Genomic DNA, 22,642 nt, shown 5'->3' on the forward strand with positions numbered 1-22,642 from the left:
GCCAATTTTACACTACTATTAATGTGAATATTAACATGTCAATGTGAATATTCACATTGTCAATGGGCTGGGCCTGTCCCGGTCCGACTCGAATTTTTCTGGGCACCCACAAGGATTGACATGGGTCAGGCCCCTATACATTGACGATATGAACATTTACATTGATGGTGTGAACATTCACATTAGGGGTATTTTGGTAATTATGTCACCCATAGGACTTATTGAAACATAAGAAAATAATGTGAACTAAATGGAACATAAGTAGATGAAAAGGGTATTTTGGTCTTCTTATCTCAAATAGGACCTAATGGAATAATAAAAAAGAATATGGGTTGGATAGAATAAAACTCTTAGAAAGTAGATTTATCAAAAAAACTTCCTTATAATATTATCTATACTATTATTAAGTGAAAATTTTAATTGATTTACATTATGTGATAGTATATTTAATTTTAAAAAAAATTACATATAGAGGTGTGTAAGTCTTATGACAAAGGATTTAAGATATTAAGATTCATACCACTTAAACTACGCACACATTATAATATTAAGGTTTCGTTTAGGAACATATTTTTTTAGTAAGTTTTTAATTTTTTAATTAAAATATGATGTAAAAAAATTAAAATATTTGTGATGACTTTTTAATTTTTTACGAAAAGATATGTAAAAAAAAAAAAATCTTTGAATTTTTAATATAAGTTGTTGACTTTTTGATTTTTTTCATGACTTTTTAATTTTTAATATAATGTTAGGTATCATAAAATTTTTTTTATGAAAATAATTATGAAAATTTTGTAACTTTTAAATTACACTTAGAATAAAACACCACACACTAATTAAAATAATCTAAAAATCATAAATTTTTTAAGATCAACTTCATGAAAAAACTTTCATAATTCCTAACTTTTCTCTATGTATAAAAATGCACTCTTCAGCTGCGAAAAGGCTTCTCTCAGTTTCTTTACAGAGTTCATTTCGGTCTTCGTTCTGGTAATCCCTTTTTACCAGATCCACAATGCTATCCGGTCTAATACCAGGTCTCAACTCCGTGAATTGGCCGGAAGACGAAGTTTCCGATCAGTTTCAGGCGAGTTTGATAAACCTTCTCGATCTACCCAATCAATTTCTGTCATCCTTCGTGGAAGCCTACCCTGCAGGGACTAATGTCAGTCTCTTCACTCACTCCCAGCGACAACATTGGTCCGAATTAGGCCTAGTCCTGGAGTGGCGCACACTTGCGCTCTGTGTGTACGTTGGCATACTAGTCCCCATGGCTCTACTCGCTTGGTTACATTACGAGGAGGGAAAGTACGGCGGCGATTCTGTTGCACCGCTCGCCGAGGAATCGCCGGAAACTAACGCTGAGGCGGTGATTTCGGACTCCATGCATCTCTTAAGTGATGGTAAGTTGGTGACTATTTCTTATTCCGTCCTTATGTTATGCCGTTTTTTTACAATTTATCGTAGTTTGTGTTTTCCGAGAAAAAGTTTCCTGGAAAAAATGTTATGGCATGAATAATGTTTCCCGAAAATCAAACGCCGAATATGAACGTAAAGGATTGTACAAAATTTGTTGATGGAACTTACTTTTAAAATTTTTTGTTCATTTATGTGTTATATGTGATCAAATCCTATATTTCTAGATTCATTATAGTCATAAAAAAAAATGAATAGAATTTCAGGATATTATGTATTGAGAAAAGTTAGGCATCATGAAAATTTTTTCATGAAAATGATCATGAAAGATTTATCATCCTTGGATTACCTTGATTAGTGTGTGGTACTTTATTCTAAGTGTAATTCAAGGGTCACAAAACTTTCATGATTATTTTCATGAAAGGTTTTTCATGATACCTACCATTGCTGTTATGCATTATAAGAACCGAACTCTTTCTTTGTTGATAAATTTTGTGCATGATAATGCTATAATAATTATATCTATTTATACCGTCTTCTCCTATAGCATGATATGTCATTTTTAGTTAAAAATGAGAAGTCTGTGAATAATATATAAATTGTGATTGATTCAAAATAATAGACCTCATATTCAAAAAGTGTATTGACCCCACTCAAAATTATAAACTCGATATTTTAAATCAATAGAAATTTATATTATGTTCACACCTTTTCAAATTGTGTAATCAAAATTGGACTCGGGGGCCTTCCCAACTTTCATCAATACACGTTCCCAATGAAGATCTTTGCACCTTCAATTAATTCAGAACTTCACACCCAACCCTCTCTACAAAAACTTTTAGTTCTACATATTTTCCAACTCTTTGCAAGTTCACGTTAGCAGCAAAAGCAATCATGAAAAAAAAGACTTTCTTTGGGATGAAGGGTACGAAGGCACCTGTAGCTCCTCCTTGTTGTGACTAAGGAAACCACTTTAAACACGTCATGAAAACAGAATCTTCTTTTCTTTTTATTGTTTATTTCTTTTTTTACTTGTGCTTTGAATTCACTTTATTCGTGAAAGCTGCGAAAGTTTTTTAGACTGTATTTTTGGTCATTTCAGTAAACAACTAATCAAATGAATCTTCGGTTTTGTTTTCTATTTTTGATAACTGTTACAGACCAAAGATTTATTTCCTTTTTCCTTCCTATAATATTAATGTCTCTTCCGGGCAACCTGTCTAGCTGTATTTTCATTTTCAGCTCTTTTCAAGGCAACTGGAGCTGGTGAGAGTGTTCCCGAATCAGATGTGAATCATGCAGACGACTTGCAAGTCCAAGAACCAATGTCGAATGGCGAGCCATCATCATCATCATCCCAAAGCTGCTTCTGCAGAATCTGCTTAGAAAACAAACAAACTATCCTGATGTACAGAAATCAAATCTGTTCTCACTCCTTCTGTCACGACTGCACGAGCAAACACATCGCAGCAAAGATCCAAGAAAACATAAAAACAGTTTTATGCCCCGGGGAAGATTGCAAGGCAGCATTAGATTTCGATGCCTGCAGGCAGATCATCCCGAAAGAGGTCATTGTCCAGTGGGACGAGTTCCTATGCAAGTCAATGATTCCCAAGTCCCAGATAATTTATTGTCCTTTCAGGGACTGTTCAGCCATGTTGGTTAATGATTCCGGGGAGATCATAGAAGAGATCAACTGTCCTGCCTGCAAGAGATCAATCTGTGCACGGTGTCGTGTTCCATGGCATGTAGAATTTACGTGCAAGGAGTTTATGAGGCTGGGTGGGAAGAAGAGAGGGAAAGAAAATATGTTGGTGGAGGAACTTGCTAAGAAGAAGAGCTGGAGGAAGTGCCCAGAGTGTGAAATTTATGTGGAGAAGACAGAGGGTTGTTCACATATTACTTGTAGGTGTGGACATGAGTTTTGTTATAGGTGTGGATTGAAGTGGGTTAAATTTCATAGTGGTTGCAACCTAGCACAGGGACAGGGATTCAATTCCCAGCTGCCCCCCCATCCCCACTCTATGAACTGGGACCTTTTTTTATAAATCCTTAGACTAATTTTAATGATGATGTTCTAATGATGATTGATGGATCAGTACCATATACTAGAGATGCATGTAGGCTCTCTTTGGATTGTTGGTATGTGTTCAGAATTCGTGCAGAGAAAAATACTAAGAAAATAAAGTATAATTTAAATTTAATTCGGATACAGTATAACTCGTATTTAAAATGAATCTAAACCACATAATATTTTTTCATGATATATTTTTGTGCATGAATTTTGTGTGTGTAACATTGTTTTTTTTTTGGGGGGGAGGGGGCCACAAATTCAAACCCAAGTTTGACTGCAGAGGAACATACAAAATACACTTCTAAAATTGAATTCATTTCCATCTCTGATTGTATTCGTTAACAACCATCTAAAAATATCCTTACAAATAAGGGACCTTTGGCTCTCTCTTTATATATCTCTGTCTTTCCCTTCCATGGCTTTTCATTGTAGTTTCTTTCTCCTTTCGCTATTACTTTCTTTACTTACCTCTTCCCATTCCACCGTAACTAACCAGTCTCAGTTCTTCACTCTCATGAAAAACTCTCTCAAAGGGAACCCTTTGTCGGATTGGGATGTTTCCGAACCAAAACCCCTTTGCAGCTGTGCCAGAATCAGATGCAATGAACAAGGCTATGCCACGAAGATCGATATCTCTGAGTCATCGCTCTCTGGCCGCTTCCCTGAACACGTCTGCTCTTACCTCCCGGAGCTACGTGTGTCTTCACCTCGGCTACAACAACATCCATGGAAATTTTCCTCAAAGCATCAGTAATTGTTCTCTCTTGCGAGAACTAAACGTGAGCTCTGCCTACCTCACTGGAACACTTCTGGACTTTTCGTCCATGGTGGCTCTCCGGTCACTCGACCTCTCCTACAATCTCTTCTTCAGCGATTTCCCTGTTTCCGTAACCAACCTTACCATTCTCAAAGCTCTGAACTTCAATGAAAATGAAGGTTTCAAGGTATGGCAATTGCCTGAGAATATTTCCAGGCTAACAAAGCTCAAATCTATGGTCCTGATGGCGTGCATGGTTCGCGGTTTGATCCCAGCGTCGATCGGAAAATGACATTCGCTCATTGATCTTGAATTGAGCAGGAATTATCTTGTGGGTCAGATTCGGGCAGAGCTTGGGTTGCTGAAGAACTCACAACAACTTGAGCTTTACTACAAAGGACTTAGTGGTGTAATACCTGAGGAACTTGGAAATCTCTCAGAGCTGGTAGATTGGGACACGTCTGTGAACAAGTTACCCGGAAAAATCCCGGAATCCATTCGCCGCCTCCCGAATCTCAAAGTCTTGCAGCTTTACAACAACAGCCTCACCGGAGAAATCCCTGAAGCAATGGCAAACTCGACCACCCTGACGATATTATCAGTTTATGACAACATGTTGACCGGAGAAGCTCCGATAGGTTTAGGGTGATCATCACCCATGATTGTCTTGGAGTCGTTGGAAAATGAATTTTCTGGAGAGTTACCAGCCGAGGCCTGCAATGGAAGTAAATTTCTGTACTTTCAAGTCCTGAAAAATATGTTTACCAGAAGGCCTTCTTGCTCTTCCCCATGTTTAAATTCTTGATTTGGGTTACAATCAGTCTAGGAAGCACGGATACGGATACGATACGATACGGATACGGCGATACGACAAAATTTAAAAAACTAGGATACGGATACGGCGGGGATACGTTCGTAAAAAATATTATTTTAACAATTTTTAGTAATACAGTATGCATAAAAATAAAACCTAAAGCAAAAGACAACTTGATAAAGAAGAAAGATTCCTATAAAACTAAGAGTCTTCAAGGTCAATAGCTTCAACTTGTTTCCCTTCATCATTGAATATCACAAGACCTTAGCTAAAGCCAAAAAACCATTCTTAAATAAAAATTTCAGCAAATATACTTTTTTAAGTCATCAATGATAGCCTAGGAAGCACGGATACGAATATGGTGATATGGGGATGTGGATATGGCGATATGTCAAAATTTTAAAAAGTACGATACGGGTACAACGAGGATACATTCATAATTTTTTTTTTTTAATAATTTTAATAATGTAATATGCATGAAAATAAAATTTAAAGTAAATTAATAAATAAGGAGAGGGATTCCTATTAACCTAAGAGTGCTCAAACATTCATAAAACATCCAAAACTAAAAGCAAAAGCAAAAGCAAAAGCAAATTCAAATTAAACATCATCCTTACATGCCAACACTAAAAAAAGAATGAGAGCAGAGAGAAGAAACGTGAGAGAGTGAAAAAGCGAGAGAGAAGTGAGAGAGACAACAAGGATACATCAATTTGACAAATTCTATTACTTTAACTCTCACTATATTCCTCTTATCAAAGAACTAAACAAAATATTATAAGTAATATATAACTTCGAGTATCCGATACTTCAAAATTAAGTATCCGATACTTCAAAATTAATAAAAAATTAATTAAGAAGTATCTGATACTTTTAAGAAGTATCCGATACGTATCCGCGAGTATCCGAAGAGTATCGGTATCCGATAAGTATCCGATACGGATACGTCACCCTTTTTGAAGTATCCGTGCTTCATAGACTGAATGGTTCGAATACAATTGGAAATGCTAAAAGCTTGTCAACACTGTCCATATAGAGCAATAACATTTCGGGTGTTCTACCTTCGGAAATCTGTCAAGCTGCCAATCTGGTGAAGATTAATCTCAGCAACAATCTCCTGTCTGGTCCAATATCTTCCGAAATTAGAAACCTAGGAATTCTCTTTTTTTTTTTGAATTTCCGAGGTGACAAGTTGAATTCTTCAATCCCCGATTCGCTTTCTTCACTTACATCTCTCAATGTTGATGTTCTTGATCTATCCAACGATCCCGTCATGGGGAAACATTCTATAGTCTTGCTTGTTGTTATGTCTCCTACTCTCTATGTCTACCCAATCTTCAACGTTTAAATTTTCATCTCTCCAAACACAATATTATATTATAATTTATTCACCAGATACTGTGATTTTGCTATAGACTTTAGAGCAATTTTCATCTTTTGAAACCATTTTCAATGTTATTGTGTTGGTTTAAGTTTTCTGGATTAAATTTTTTGAAAATTAATTTTTTTGATTTTCGTATTTTTTTTTAGTGAATATTTTTTAAATTTTAAATAATTTTTTTATTTTTTTAGATGTATCTTATTTAGATGTATCTATAAAGTAAAAATTTGTGAAAAAATATTTTAAAAAATTAATAAATACATAAAAATATAAAAAATGTACTGAATTCTTGTATTTTTTTTTTGTATTTTTGATATTTAATGAATTTTTAAAAGATTTTTTTTATAATTTTTTTACTTTTTAGATATATTTATGTTAGGTGTGTCTATAAAAAGTAAAAAAATTGTTTAAAATATTAAAAAAATTTAGTAAAAACAAAAAAATACAAAAAAATAAGAAAATAAAATTTTTTAAAAAGTATTTTTTAAAAAATAGAAACAACCAAGGTGATTGATAAAATTGCTTAAAGTATTTTTTTCCTTTCAAATGACCCTACAAGATAAAGTCCTAAAGCCGCCACTATATTCAATCCCTCTCTGCCCCTACCGCCTCAGGCCTATAATTTTTTTTGAATGTAAATATTTTGTTCTTTTTTTAATACTCGGCCTAATATTTTCGCAATGACGATGTTCTAATTGTTCTTTAAAAAATGACTGAGAGATGAATAATCCTATATACTAGTTTGATTTCAGGTTTTTAAATTTAATTTTTAAAAAATTTAATTTTTTATTGTTCGTATTTTTTTTAATGAATATTTTTAAAATATTAAGTATTTTTTTATTTTTTTAAATACACCTTACTTAGATATATCTAAATAGTAAAATATTTATGAAAAAATATTTTTAAAATTTAATAAATACACAAAAATAAGAAAAATGAACGGAATTTTCATTTTTTAATATTTTTGGTATTTACTGAATTTTATAAAAAAAAACAGTTCACAAATATTATATTTTTTAAGTATATTTATGTTAGGTGTGTCTAAATTTTTTTTAAAAAAATTATTTAAAATATTAAAAAAATTTATTAAAAACAAAAAAATACGAAAAATAAAAAGCTAGATTTTTTTGAAAAATATTTCTTAAAACCAAAATCAAAACCAAACAAGTTTATGTGCTTAGAGATGCATGTAGCTCATCTTGTCTCAAGAAAGAAATGAGAAATTTCAATTTTGTTTGGATCTTTTATCTGTGAAAAAATTGTAAAGTGAAAAGATAAGAACCTCAAAAATAGAAATGAAACTAAAACTAATTTTTTTTTTAAAGATACAAATATATAAATATGTAAGTTGTATTGTAGCCATTGGAAGGAGACAGCCAAACAGAAGCCTTTCAATGACGTGGTGGAGACGAGTCTAATTTCAAGATAAAAAGGCTTCCTCCAATTTCAAGTTAAAAATTGTTAAATTGTCCAAAAAGTAAAAAATAATAATAATAATGAAATAAAGGCATGCTTATCATCATGAGAAATTTACTGTGGAGAAGTGGTTTGGAAATACTTTTGGATTCTGTAGGACGTTCCTGATTCTCAAATTGCCACTTGAAAAACGATGAACGCTCCGGTCAGGGATGCCGGAATTAGCACTCCGACGGACAAGTTACGATATGCTCTCAAGTTTACTTTTATCTCAAGTTTTTACTCAATCTATTCTCTCATACATTTCTTTGGTTCATGTTTCTCTATTTATATTCGTCTCTGGGCCTTAGGGCTGGGTCCATTCTTAATCCTTCGAATGATTGCTAATTCAGCCTTCCGGTCGTGTGCCGGTATATACTTGGCTCATAATAAAACCGAATTGCCTTTGGCTCGTTCAAATTGGTTTTCCTTAGTATAACCGATATTCAGCTCCCACAATTGTCTCCCAAATATCTGACTAACATCACCTAGACAACATGTTTGGTTCTAGGTATAGGAAGTCAAAAATACGGCGCTTGCACTCCTTCTAATACTGAAGCATCAGAACATCTGAGTTTTGCAAATCATTACAATTTCCCGCTAGTTCGTACACGTCGTTCATTTAATGCGATTTGAAATCGTGTTGTCTCTTCAGATATTTTTTGAATATACAAGGCTCTTTGGTTGCCCCTCAACCTCTCTTTCATTTCTCCTATGTAACTTTCATCCGTCCCCCGTTGTTCTCTATGCACCTTGTAAGTTCTTCTCCTCTTCATTCCAACTCTTATTTTTTTGTTTTGTTTATAGTACCTTCTATTCTGACTCGAATGGCTATTTGAAAGCCCTTCTTTCTGCAGATCGTATTGCCGCTTTTCGACGCCATTTTTCCATTCTAGACGACGTCCATCTGTCACTTGTGGTAGACAGCGTGCTTGACATGGAAAGGGCTGATGCGAGTAAGATCATCTTTTCCCTCCTATCAATCGCTGAGGGTGAAGTTCATTTCCCTCTTCACCCATTTTTGAGGGTCGTCCTTCGTTATTGGGGTCTTCTCCCTTTGCAGCCCAACGTAAATTTTTATCGCATCATAATGGGGATAGTAGAACTAAATCGCCAACTTAGGATTAATCTAGGAATCCATGTTATTCGGTATTGTTATGCCTTGGCGAAATCCTCTGGTCTGCAGGGGCGTTATTTTCTCAAGACCGAGGACACAGATCACCATCTGGTGACTATGCTTGCCAACTCTAGTAAGCGTGTCGAAGATGTCATGGTCGTTGTCCGAGGTAACTGGGAATTCGCCGAAGGCGAAGATCGCCTAGATCTTGTTCCTAGATAGAAAGGCGAACCAGATGGCTGTATAGTCCCCTATGTATATTTTTTGTACATTTACTCGACTTAGATTCCATGTGCTTACCGTTTAATTTGTGCAGGTAACGATTTGAAAAAAGTTCTTATCTCGGCCGACAACGCTGTACTTAGGCAAATCAATACCACGCTCCAATTCTTCGGCCATCCAAACCTCCAAAAGCAAGGGAGGGCTGCCTACGTCCTTCCGAGATATGAGCCAACTTACGCTACCTTTTCGACCGCTGATAACATTCCGATTCCAAAGGGCGAACAGCAGCTTACGGCGCTTACATTCCTGAACTTTAAAAATCTTAGGGAGATTGGTCTTGAAGCTTCGGATTTAGAGCCGGTCGGCGAACAAATAGCCGAAGAAGTCACTGCGCAGCCGAATCAGTCCAATTTGGACAGATCTGATAGTCTCGGGGAGGAGGTTAGCACGACTCTAAATTTGGCTTTTGACGAAGCCGGCTTCAACCCTCTATCCATTTCAAGCCAAGTAGACGTCTCATTAGAAGACGATATTTTCACCGATTTAGGAGACCTTCCCAGCACATATTCTGAGAACATGGCTGGGGAGTCGCTCGCGCAGATGGCCAAAAGAAAAAACGTCGAGAGGATGGCTACCCGGAGGAAGGCCGAATCCGACTAATCTGAACCCCCACCACTTGTTGTTGAGACTAAGTCTTCTCCGCCTACTCTTGTTAAATAAACAGCGCAGATTGTTACAGCCGAACCGGAGCAAATTGTTCTCAATGAACCGGATAATCTGGAGGTCGAGCACAGGGGAAAAAAACGTTCTGTCGAACAAGAAGCCAACTTTTCAGAGAACCTAACTGATAAACAGCCGCGCATAGAGCAGTCGGCCTTAGTTATGCCATTTAGCATACAACCAAGGATAAAGAATGTGTTGGTTGCTTCTGATGCATCGGCTGTGAAAGACGTTGCAGTGGCCTTAAGCGTGGCCTCTTCAATTTCTTTGCCGATTGACAGAGCAGTCTTTCATGCAGAGCCAGATATGATGTCCATTGCATTAGCCGTTCAATCGGCGATATTGGTATATGACTTGAGTTGTTTGTAGTCTTGCATCCTTTTTTATGCCAGCTATCTTATTAATTCCTTGTTTTACAGGCGGCAGGCAGAATAGCTGAGATTGGCCACTGTCAACATGACACTATTAAACAAATAGGCTTTCTCACAGCCAAAGTTGAAAATGAAAAGAACAAGGCTACGGAGGCCTCTCTCAAAGCCGAGTCCGAGGCGATCAAAGCAGCGGAAGAACGAGTGAGTGTCGATGCCGAGGCAGAAAAAGCCAAGAGTTTCGATCAACTCAGGTTGGCCGCCGAAGAAAGGGCGAACGTGAGCGATGAGGTGTTCAAGTTAGCCAAAGAGGTGATTGCCAAACTGGAGGCTGATTTGGAAGCATCGAAAAAGGAAAAGGAAATCACCGACTCCGAGATCTCTAAGGCGTTCCAAGCCGGGAAGAATGTCGCCTTAGAGAAATACGTGGAGGAAATACCCAAGTTCGAAAATCGGGACTTCAAACACGGCTGTCTCAAAGCCCTTGCTGCTACTAATGTGACATTGGAGCAGCCGATTCCATACGAGCAGTTGGAGGTTGAGCCGCTGGTGTCTGACCTCGAAGATTGACTAGGATTAATGTAATTTTGCCTTTTGTTTGGTATCTTGTGTACGTAGTTTTTATAGATTTTGTTTATTTGATTTGGTTAAAAGTTAAATGTAGGGTAATTTTCATGTGTAAAATGACGACTGTTTGTACTCAATTTATTAATGAAAATTGCCTTTCTGCCTATCTGCTGCATGTGCTAGTTAATGGCCAAGTAGGATGATGTAAATTCCTGAGTATATTAATGAGTAAATTAATTCGGCGATAAAATAATAGATTAATGGATCTGCCTTTGCCCCAACTGATTAATGAACAGAACCGCCAACACACTAACTTATCGACGCAAAGCTTTGAGATTTAACCGTATAGATTAATGAATCTTCCCTTGCCCCAGCTGATTAATGAACGGAACCACCGAATATCGGTAGTTCATGGATTGGCTGGGGCACACAAACTTATCGGCGCAAAGCTTTGAGATTTAGCCGAATAGATTAATAAATCTTCCCTTGCCCCAGCTGATTAATGAACAGAACCGCCGAATATCAATAGTTCATGGATTGGCTGGGACACACAAACTTATCGACGCAAAGCTTTGAGATTTAGCCGAATAGATTAATGAATCTGCCATTGCCCCAGCTGATTAATGAACAGAACTGCCGAATATCGGTAGTTCATGGATTGGCTGGGGCACACAAACTTATCGGCGCAAAGTTTTGAGATTTAGCTGAATAGATTAATGAATCTACCCTTGCCCTAGCTGATTAATGAATAGAATCACCGAATATCGGCGGTTCATGGATTGGCGGGGACATACAAACTTTTCGGTGCGAAGTATTGAAGAGATTGCTTTGGGAACGCTGCACCCATAATTAATAAGTGAAGTGGGGGCTGCATGCGCATAGGTTCTATTTTTGTGTTCAAATTCAACAGATTTCGAGAGAGAAAAGAGCGCTGTGTCGAACTAGGCTGGACAAATTTAGATGTCAAGAAGACTATTTTTCAACAGCAGAGGAGAGGGTAAGACATTGGCTGAACTGGACTCAGAGATGAATCGAGGTGGCAAACCTACGTGAACGGGAAGTCGGACGTCGGGGGAGCGTGAGAGGCGTCACTCCCCACGTCGTCAAAGTAGGTCACCCAGGAAGGAGAGGTAGCAACGAGGGAACTCCCCCGTTCGTGAAGCGAAACCCGTGGGCCACCGCGCCCGTTGAGTTTTTCAGTCTTCATTGGGAACAAACCGATGACGGAAGTGGATTCGATTATCCGTGATCCAAACGTGGCAGTCGAGTTTGTTCGATAGATTTTTCTGCCAGAAGTCCAGCAGTCAATGATCGGCCGGCCTGATTACAAAGTTTTTCAAGAGGGCATCCATGGAGTAGTAAAGGGGCTATATACCTCCTATGAAATCGGCATGCATCTTCGGGCCACGCAAAGAGAGATAGAGCAGAAAGACGGTCCCATTCGGAGCTTGGAAGCTCACGCAAAGAAAACCGAGAATGAGCTGAAGAAAGCTAAAACTTTTGAAACTCAGTCGGTGAGTCAAGTGAACCCAATTGTCGTAGAAAGAGTAAACCAGCGGCTTTTGGACCATGCGATTGCTGACCGAGAAACGGCGAGCATGCTCGTAATAGAAACTGCGAAGACGAAGTCCTATGAAAAAGGCTTTTTCAACAGCCAAAAAATTGGAATAGAGAAGACGAGGGATAAGCTAGCTGAGGAAGTTTGTCAATGCGAAAATTGTGGATTTAAGCATGGGTGGATCAAGGCTCTCCAGGCCGCGGATGTTGATTCGGTGTCGCCTTTATATCATAATTACAATTTTCCTTTCGAGGCTTTCGACGCCGAGAAGACCGATGATGAAGATGGTGCCGAATAAAATTTATTGAACACATTGTTCCGTTTTGACGCGTCATGTATTTAGGTCTATTTAACGAATCATTTTATTTTGAATGTTTGTATATTGTTTCAATGAATGCTTATAGATTGATTTATGACCATCGTCTATTACTTTATGTCAATCGCATACTAATCTATAACTTTTAGTTTGCCAAATGTGGTATGTCCAAACTCGTAGTCTTTGTACTGGCCAATCGTGATATCCACGAAGGGCGCTCTGAATTCGGAGACTCATTCGGCCCAAACATGTCAGTCACGGATAGGGCTCAAAATTTGGAGGCTTTTGTCTTGGCCAATCGTGATATTCACAAAGAGCGCTCTGAGTACAGAGGCTTATTCAGCCCAAACGTGTCATTCACGGATGGGGCTCCGAATTCGGAGGCTTTTTGGTACCAAATGTGTCATTCACGGATGGGGCTCTGAATTCGAAGGCTTTGTGTCTTGGCCAATCGTGATATCCACGAAGAGCACTTCGAATTCGGAGGCTTATTCGCCCCAAACGTGTCATTCACGGATGGGGCTCTGAATTCGAAGACTTATTCGGCCCAAACATGTCATTCACAGATGGGGCTTCGAATTCGGAAGCTTTGTGTTGTGGCCAATCGTGATATCCACGAAGGGCGCTTCGAATTCGGAGGCTTATTCGACCTAAACGTGTCATTTACAGATGGGGCTCTAAATTTGGAGGCTTTTTGTCTTGGCCAATCATGATATCCACGAAGAGCGCTCCGAATTCGGAGGCTTATTTGGCCCAAACGTGTCATTCACGGATGGGGCTCCGAATTCGGAGGCTTCTTAGTACTGAACGTGTCATTTACAGATGGGGCTCCGAATTCAGAGGCTTTGTGTCTTGGCCAATCGTGATATCCACGAAGAGAGCTCCGATTCAGAGGCTTATTCGGCCCAAACGTGTTATTCACGGATGGGGCTCCGAATTCGGAGGCTTTGTATCTTGGCTAGTAATGATATCCACGAAGGGTGCTTCGAATTCGGAGGCTTATTCGGCCCAAACGTGTCATTTACGGATGGGGCTCTGAATTCGGAGGATTTTTGTTTTGGCCAATTGTGATATCCACGAAGGGCACTCTGAATTCGGAAGCTTATTCGACCTAAACGTGTCATTCACGGATGGGGCTCCGAATTTGGAGGCTTTGTGTCTTGGCCAATCGTGAGATCCACGAAGGGCGCTTTGAATTCGGAGGCTTATTCAGCCCAAACGTGTTATTCACGGATAAAGCTTCGAATTCAAAGACTTATTCGGCCCAACTGTGTCATTCACGGACGGGGCTCTAAATTTGGAGGCTTTGTGTCTTGGCCAATCGTGATATCCACGAAGGGCGCTTCGAATTTGGAGGCTTATTCAGCCCAAACGTGTCATTCACGGATGGGGTTCCGAATTCGGAGGCTTCTTGGTTCCAAACCAATATTCACAAAACAGGAAGGAAAATGCATTACATTAGGAAAATGAAAGATGTACACAGCAAAAATTCAAAGCAAGCTACCATACCGTACAAGTTGAATTAATGATAAAATTTACGTAAATATGTGGAATTCCAGGGGCGTAGCAAACTTCTTCCAGACATGTCTTTGAGCCGATATATCCCTGTTCCGGCAATTGATTCAACCTGATAAGGGCCGTCCTAGTTGGGACCTAACTTGCCGTCAGCGGGGTTTTTAAGAGCGGGAAACACTTTCTTGAGGACCAATTCTCCAGCTGTATAATGACACAGTTGTACGCGTTAATTATATGATTTAGCGAGTTGTTGCTGATACCACGCCATAAAAGCAAGGGCACGGCCTTAGTGTTCTTCGATCAGAGCTAAGTTCAAGACCAATATCATGTCATTACGGTCCAAGTCAAAAACCTTCGATTTCAGAGTGGTAGGCCGATTTTTAGGGGGATGATTGCCTGGGTTCCAAAGCATAGAGCGAACCGCGTTTCCTCAGTGGATCACTTTAGAGTAGTGCGATGAGCCCGCAGCACATTGGGCAGCTCTTTAAGCTATCTACCTTTAGCTTTTTCCAACCTTTTCTTGATGCTGTCCAGAATGACTTTGTTGGAGGCCTCCGCTTGACCATTGCTTTGTGGATAGGCCGGCGAGGAAAAGTAGGGCCGAATACCATACGTGTTGCATAGTTCTCGGTAGACGCCACAATCGAACTAGGTGCTATTATCTGAAACAAGTGTTCTTGGTATGTCGAATCGTGTTATGATGTTTTTCCATACGAAATGCTTAACGTCAGTATCTCGAATATGTGTCAGTGCCTCTACTTCGACCCATTTTGTGAAATAATCTGTCGCGACAATCAAGAATCGCTTGTTTCCTAGAGCCCGTGGCAATGGTCCGATGATATCAAGTCCCCATTAAGCGAACGGTTAAGGGCTGGTGATAGAGTTTAACTCCTCAGTAGACAAATGAGTTAAAGCGGAAAGCTTTTGGCATTGTTCACATTTCTTGACATAACACTCGGCATCTATTCACATGGCCGGCAAATAGTACCCCTGTGTTATGGCTCGATAGGCCAAAGAATGCCCGCTAGAATGGGCACCACAGTTGCCTTCATGTATTTCAGCCAAGAGTTCCTTGGCTTTATCCGAGTGAACACATTCTAAGAACGGCCTAGAAAAGGGACTTTTTGTAGAGCTTTCCTCGCGGGTCCAAGTAGTATCGCAAGGCTTTGTTTCGCAGTTTGTGTGCTTCTTTCTTATCCATCGACAGCTGCTTGGAGGACAGGAATGCGGCGATAGGGTCTATCCAACTTGGGCCTGGTTCAATGATATTGATTTAAACTGATTCAAAAGAGGCAATGCTCGGCTTAAGGATGAATCATATTTCAATTGTTCTTTTAATTTCTGAGTTGATGGCAGAGGCTTGGCAAGCTAGGGCGTCTACATGCGTGTTCTGATCCCGGGTTATTTGATTCAACTCATGTTGATCAAATTTTGCGAGCAAAGAATTCGCTGTTTTCATGTAGGCTGTCATGCGGTCATTTTCGGCTGCATATTCTCTCTTCAACTAGTTGATGAGTAGTTTCGAGTCACAGAAAACAAGCAGACGCCACGCACCGAGGTGAAGTGTATTTCGTAGGCCGGTTAACAATGCTTCGTATTCTATCTTATTATTTAATGCATCGAAGCCCAGTTTGACAGCCTGCTCGATTATTGCCCCTTCGGGGGTCATGATTACTACGCCTGACTCACTGCCACGTTGGTTGGATGGCCCGTCACTGTATATCTGTCAAATGTCTCCAACATATATTCTCCAATTGGGCTTAGGTTGTACTTGATCACACTTAAAGTCGGCGAGGGATCCCGTGAATTCGGCTACAAAGTCGGCGAGCACTTGCCCCTTTATGGAAGTTTTGGGCAGAAATTGGATATCATATTGGCCGAGTTCTAGAGCCCATTTCAAAATGTGCCTCGATGTTTCCGCGCTACGGAGCGTTGACCGGAGGGGGTAGTTCGTTAGTACCCCAATGGTATGTCCCTGAAAGTAATGCATCAGTTTTCTTGCAGCCACGATGACAGCGATGATGAGCTTTTTTAATAGAAGATAACGTGTTTCGACGTCAGCCATTGCTTTACTTACATAGTAAACTGGTCGTTGTTCCCCAAGTTCCTCCTTTAACAACACGACGCTGACCGCTCGATCGGATACTGACAGATACAAAATGAGCAGATCACCTGCTGAAGGTGTTTCCAAGAGTGGTACTGATCGAAGATAAGTCTTTAAGACGTCCAAAGAGGCCTGGCACTCGGGGGGTCCATTTTAAAGCTTTACCTTGCCGAAGTGTGTGAAAGAATTGTCGATAGCGATCAGTGGAACGGCTAACAAACCTATTGAAGGTGACGGCCATTCCCATCAGCTTTTGAACCTCTTTGACCGACTGAGGAGAGCCAAGTTCTAGAATTGCTGTGATTTGTCTCGGGTTGGCTTCGATTCCGTAGTGGTTAACAATGTAGCTAAGGAATTTTCCAGATCTAATGTCAAATGCGCATTTCGAGTTGTTCAGTTTCATTTTTTACTTTCGAAGAATGTCGAATGTCTCTGCTAAATCGGCTAGATGAGTATACTTTTCCTTGGATTTGACGACCATATCGTCGATGTATACTTCCATAGTGCGGCCGAGTTGTTCCTTGAACATGGCAATCGCTAGTCTTTGGTAAGTTGTCCCTGTATTCTTCTACCCGAAAGGTATGACCTTGTAGCAATAGGTTCCTCTTGGGGTAAAGAATGCGATTTTTTCTTGGTCCTCCGAATGCATGGTAATTTGATGGTATCCTCTGTAGGTGTCCAAGAAGCTCATACGTTGGTGATATGCCATTGCATCTACGAGTTAGTCTATTTTGGGAAGGGGAAAACAATCCTTAGGACAAGCTTTGTTCAAGTCCGTGAAATTCACACAAACACGCCAAGATCTATTCTTCTTCTTTACAACCACGGTATTGGATAGCCATGTAGGATAGGTTACTTCGCGAATTGCCCCGGCATTAAGTAATCGGTCCACTTCTTCAACAACGGCTGAAGTATGCTCCGCGGCTGACTGCCGACTTCTTTGAATAATTGACTTACATTTTGGATCAACGTTTAAGTGGTGCTGGGCCACAAATGGATCCACCCCTGGCATCTCGTATGATGACCATGCGAACATGTCGAGGTTGTCAAGTAGGAAGGATACAAGCTCTTGCCTTTCAACTTCGTTCAGGGAAGCGTCGATTATGAAGAACTTGTCGAGATTCTCGTTAATTTTGACCCGATCCAGGGTTTCGGTTGCCTTTTCACTCGTGATCTTCCCAATATCCTCAAGGCTCTCCCGATCCGGTACCTCAATTGAATTCACTTCTAGCTCTTTTGGTTTCTTTGCAGCGACAAGGTAGCATGCCTGTGCCGATTTTTGAGAACCTCGAATTTGTTTGATACTGTACTCAGTCGGAAAACGAAGAAGTTGATGGTAGGTGCTCTGCAGGGCTTGCATGGTATGCATCCAAGTTCTTCCCATGATGAGATTGTATGGCGAAGGAAGTTTGACAACTAGAAATTCTACACCTACTGATTTAGTGCTCGCCCGAACTGGTATGTGATTTTGTCCAAAGGATATTCAGGGTTAGCATTGAAGCCGAATAGTGGATAATCGACCGGAGATAGATCCGAGTCAGTGAAGTCGAGTTTAACAAAAGTTTTGTAATACATTACTTCCGAAGTACTTCCTTGATCAATGAGAACACGTTCAACGTTAAATTTGTTCACGCATAGCTCGATGACAGGGGATCAGTGTGAGGGAGATTTACTCCAACTAAGTCAGTGTCATCGAAACTAATCCGCCCAGTTTCATGGGGCCGCTTCGCTAGCGTGATTGGCCTATGTGGATTAGATTGCAACTGAATTGTATGCACCTCGGACAATGTCGGCAAGCTGTATATTATATGAATTACACCAAGTGGAGGCGAATCCGGCCGTAAGGCTACTGTGTTTGATGAATTATTCTTTCGGATGTGTTGCGCGAGTCGGCCGTCTTGCACCAACACTTCCAGATGATCCTTTAGTGCATAACAACTGTCGGTGTCATGATCATGGTCTTTGTGATACTCATACTGCTTATCTCATCTTCTAGTATCGGGAGGTCTCATCATCTTGGGAGGCCACTTAAAGTACGGAAGGTGTTAAACTTTTGGTAAAATCTTACTGATTGACTTTGTTAACTCTATGTGTTTCTTGTCCGAGCGCCTTGTGTGCCTGTTGTCCACTTGATATTGTTCATTCGCTCGATGTGAACATTGGTCATTTGATCGGCGCGAGTGACGCCTTTTGTCATTGATATTGTTCATTCGCTCGAGTGACGCCTTTTGTCTCATTTAGCCTGATTCTGTGGTTTAGGGCTCCTTGATGGCACGACGCTTATTGGCTGAACGATTCCAGGCGGAGCTGCCTTATCGGCTTTCTGCCCGGCTTTGACCCACAGGGCATCGTCTTCCACTTTGCAATATTCTTCGACTTTCTTTATTAACGCCCAAAATGTTTTGGAGGGCCGTCTAGTCAATAAACTACGGAGGGGTCTATCAGAATGCAATCCTATCTTAAAGGCGGTGATGGCTATAGAGTCATTGCAGGAATCGTCTACCAGATTAAAGCATTCCCAATAGCGTGCTGAATATTCACGAAGAGTTTCTTCTGGTTTAATTTGTATTGCCCAAAGAGAATCGGCTTGCTTTGGCTGGATCTCATTGGTGATGAATCTTGCCCTGAATGACTTTTGGAGTTGATGGAAGCTCTTAATTGATGCCGGCTCCAGTTTATAGTGCCATCTAATGGCCAGTGGTCCCAGACTACTCGGAAAGATTCGACACATGAGGGCTTCATCGTCAGCATGAAGTGTCATCGCTCGTTTATAATGACGAATATGATCGGTGGGGTCTGATTTTCCGTCATACAAGGTGAACGACGGTGCTTTGAAGTTCTTGGGTAGCACTGCCCTTGCTATTCATCGCACAAAAGGGTCGTGCTTATCTTCTTAATTCGAATCATCACTCCTCTCTCGCTTGTGCCATACATACGGACTTCCTTCAGATAAGCTGGATACGTCAACTCGTCCTTTCTTTCTGAGTTCCGAGGACGGTGAGTCAGAATTACAATCATTATCGCGCTTCTGAAGTCGACATCATCGACTATTCTTCTTTCCTGAAGGTCGACCCTAGTCTTGGCATGCGGCCTGTTGGGATTTTGCCACCTCCAAGGCCAAATCCTGGCACAGGCGTTCGTTCTCAGCCATCATATTCTCCAGCCGCTGTTCATGTTGCTTTGCTTGATCCATTATCGTCTGCATTGTCTCATGCACTAATGTCGAGGGTGAGGTCTGGGCTACTGAATCGAAGTTGAAGGCTTGTCATGCGGTGATATTCTCCAGTCCAAGCATGTTTCTCGAAGTGATGTTGTCTCTTGGCGTAATTTCATCAGCGACTACCAGAAGATCTTCCATTACGCCCGCCATGGATGTACTTGAGTATTCCCACAGACGGCTCCAATTATGAAGAAGTAGTTTGGAAATACTCTTGGATCTTGTAGGACATTTCTGATCCTCAGATTGGCACCTGAAGGTCGACTATTCTTCTTTCCTGAAGGTCGACCCTAGTCTTGGCATGCGGCCTGTTGGGATTTTGCCACCTCTAAGGCCAAATCCTAGCGCAGGCGTTCGTTCTCAGCCATCATATTCTCTAATCACTGTTCATTTTGCTTTGCTCGATCCATTATCGTCTGCATTGTCTCATGCACTGATGTCGAGGGTGAGGTCTGGGCTACTAAATCGAAGTTGAAGGCTTGTCATGCGGTGATATTCTCCAGCCCAAGCATGTTTCTCGAAGTGATGTCGTCTCTTGGCGTAATTTCGTTAGCGACTACCAGAAGATCTTCCGTTACGCCCGCCATAGATGTATTTGAGTATTCCCACAGACGGCGCCAATTATGGAGAAGTAGTTTGGAAATACTCTTGGATCTTGTAGGACGTTCCTGATCCTCAGATTGCCACCTGAAAAAGGATGAACGCTCCGGTCGGGGGTGTCGGAATTAGCACTCCGACGGACAAGTTAGTGTATGCTCTCAAGTTTACTTCTATCTCAAGTTTTTACTTAATCTATTCTCACATACCTTTCTTTGGTTGACGTTACTCTATTTATATTCGCCTTTGGGCCCTAGGGTCGGGCCCACTCTTAATCCTTCGACTGATTGCTTATTCGGCCTTTCAGTCGTGTATCGGTATATACTCGGCTCAGAATAGAGCCGAATTGCCTTTGGCCCGTTCAAATTGATTTTCCTTAGTATAACCGATATTCGACTCCTCTTAAAGACTTTATGCAGTTAAAAATGATGAACTGTCGCCAAATTTCTCTTTATTTATACAAAAATTATTGATTACAATTTATACTACCAGCTAGCATCTAAAATCAAATTTAAGGATAGCCTGGAATGTTATAAATAAATGTATTTTTTAATTTTTTATAAATAAAAAATACGTAGAAAAATAGAGAAAATTGGTAGAAAAGCAGAGAGGAGATGCTGATAGATGTTGATTAATGTGACCTAAATAAGTATATTTATGCAAAAAAAGTGCATTTTTTTAGTGCATGCCAAACACCTATGTATTTTAAGCTTCTTTTCAATTCAATTATTTATTAAGATTATTCATGTAAAAAATTAAATTGATTAGACATTTGTAACCACATGATAAGATCACAAAATAATGTTTAAAAGAAATTAACCATCCATTTTTTTGGATGATTTTGTAATGATGTTCGATTAATTTTTTTTTTTTGGGGTATAAATAACAAATCTTACAACATAAACAATTTAAATTATTAAAATAGACCCAAAATGTAATCACAACAAGAAAATTGCACCATCCCATCCAAATAAATGGAATGAAAAGGAGTTTTGATTAGAGGATTTGATGAGGAAAATAAAAAGGAAAAAAATAGAAAAATAGAAAGAAAAGGAGAAATAATTGATAGGATTAAAATTCCAAGTTATGTTTGATTGAGTTAGAAAATGAAAAAACAAAAAAGCATAAATGAATCCAAAAGATAAAAAGTAAGATTACATTTCTCTTTTTATTTTTTTTTTTTCTTTTTTTTTTCATTGTATTTTCTATTATAACCAAACAAAATTTAGAATTACATTTCTTTTCTTTTTTTTATTTCTCTTATCAAATCTTCTAATCAAACACAATCTCAATAAATCCTATTAAAATCCACGGTAAGATATTAAAATTAAAGACCACATCGCTTGTGCTTCAAAAAACCTAGTGCTAACTTGACAAGGACAACCTCGCATAAAAATAAAAAAAATAAATAAAAAATAAATAAATAAATAAATAAACTAGACAAGGATATTGGAAAACATGGGTTGAACCAGCCCAATCAAGGAAATGAAACCTGGACTCCGCAGTTGGGCTTGCATAGGGGATAATTGGACCTTAAAAAAATTGAACAGTTTTACGAGCCTTTGGTTAGCTTTGACTGAAGTGGCTGGAGTTTACTCTGCCCACATCCACAAATTCCGTGCTGAGCCTTAGCGACCGAAAAGTTATTTATATATTTATTTTTAAATTTGTGAAAGCAACAAAAATCACATTCTTCATTTTTCATTAATTAAAATATAAAAATAATATATTTTTATTTTGCCTATTTTTTTTTAATTTTTTTTTCTATGTACTCTAACGCTACTTTTTATTTTACATATCTATACACACAAACTATTTAAAAAGTCTCTCAGCACTCTTCAAATGGAAATAACATTAATGGATTTTATTAAAATAACTATTATAATAGTTAGCCTGTTAGAGTGACTAAAATATGATGACGCTAACTAAAATAACTAACATGTCTCTTTTAAAGAGTCTTTGAACATCTCCAAAGAGCTCTTTAAATGAGACATGCTAACTATTATAATTGTATTATCATATTTTAATCACTCCAATAAATTGACTATTATGATAGTTATTTTAATGAAATTAATTCTTTGAGATTAGTTACATTTGAAGAGCTTTTAGAGGCATTTTAAATAGTTTATTTGGCCATACAATGCCTAATTGGCTTCTTCCTACTGTAGGTAAACTCAAGCTGAATGCTCATGGATGCTCCAAGGGTGATCTAGGACAATCTGGCTATGGAGGCCTACTTAGAGATGAAGTAGACAACTGGGTGTAGGGATACTATGGATACCTGGGCAACTGCACCAGCCTAAAAGCTGAGATATGTGAACTGCAGAGAGGATTGACCATCATCATGCAAAAGGGGCTGAACGGCATAGATATTGAAATTGATTCCCAAACAGCTATGAAGCTAATCAGTAAAGGAGTTGAAAGAACTCAGCCCTACATAGCAC

The 22,642-nt window shown here is 39.3% G+C and overlaps 1 protein-coding gene and 1 pseudogene across 2 annotated transcripts; both read left to right on the forward strand.

The window, feature by feature from the left end:
- The first annotated feature begins 912 nt into the window (after positions 1-912).
- Positions 913-3,620, forward strand: LOC114317128 (uncharacterized). Of its 2 annotated transcripts, none has more exons than XM_028263827.2 (2): positions 913-1,403; positions 2,641-3,620. In XM_028263827.2, the coding sequence occupies exons 1-2, from the start codon at positions 1,016-1,018 to the stop codon at positions 3,462-3,464; spliced, it is 1,212 nt and encodes a 403-aa protein (XP_028119628.2). In that variant the 5' UTR covers positions 913-1,015; the 3' UTR covers positions 3,465-3,620. The 2 variants fall into 2 exon arrangements, with proteins under 2 accessions (XP_028119628.2, XP_028119635.2); XM_028263834.2 differs by having other exon boundaries at positions 2,659-3,620.
- Positions 3,621-3,783: 163 nt separating this feature from the next.
- Positions 3,784-9,896, forward strand: LOC114317208 (uncharacterized; annotated as a pseudogene).
- The last annotated feature ends 12,746 nt before the right edge of the window (positions 9,897-22,642 follow it).

The sequence above is a fragment of the Camellia sinensis genome, chromosome 3 (genome assembly GCF_055761805.1).
Source record: "Camellia sinensis isolate YWXY chromosome 3, ASM5576180v1, whole genome shotgun sequence".
Taxonomy (NCBI): Eukaryota; Viridiplantae; Streptophyta; class Magnoliopsida; order Ericales; family Theaceae; genus Camellia; species Camellia sinensis.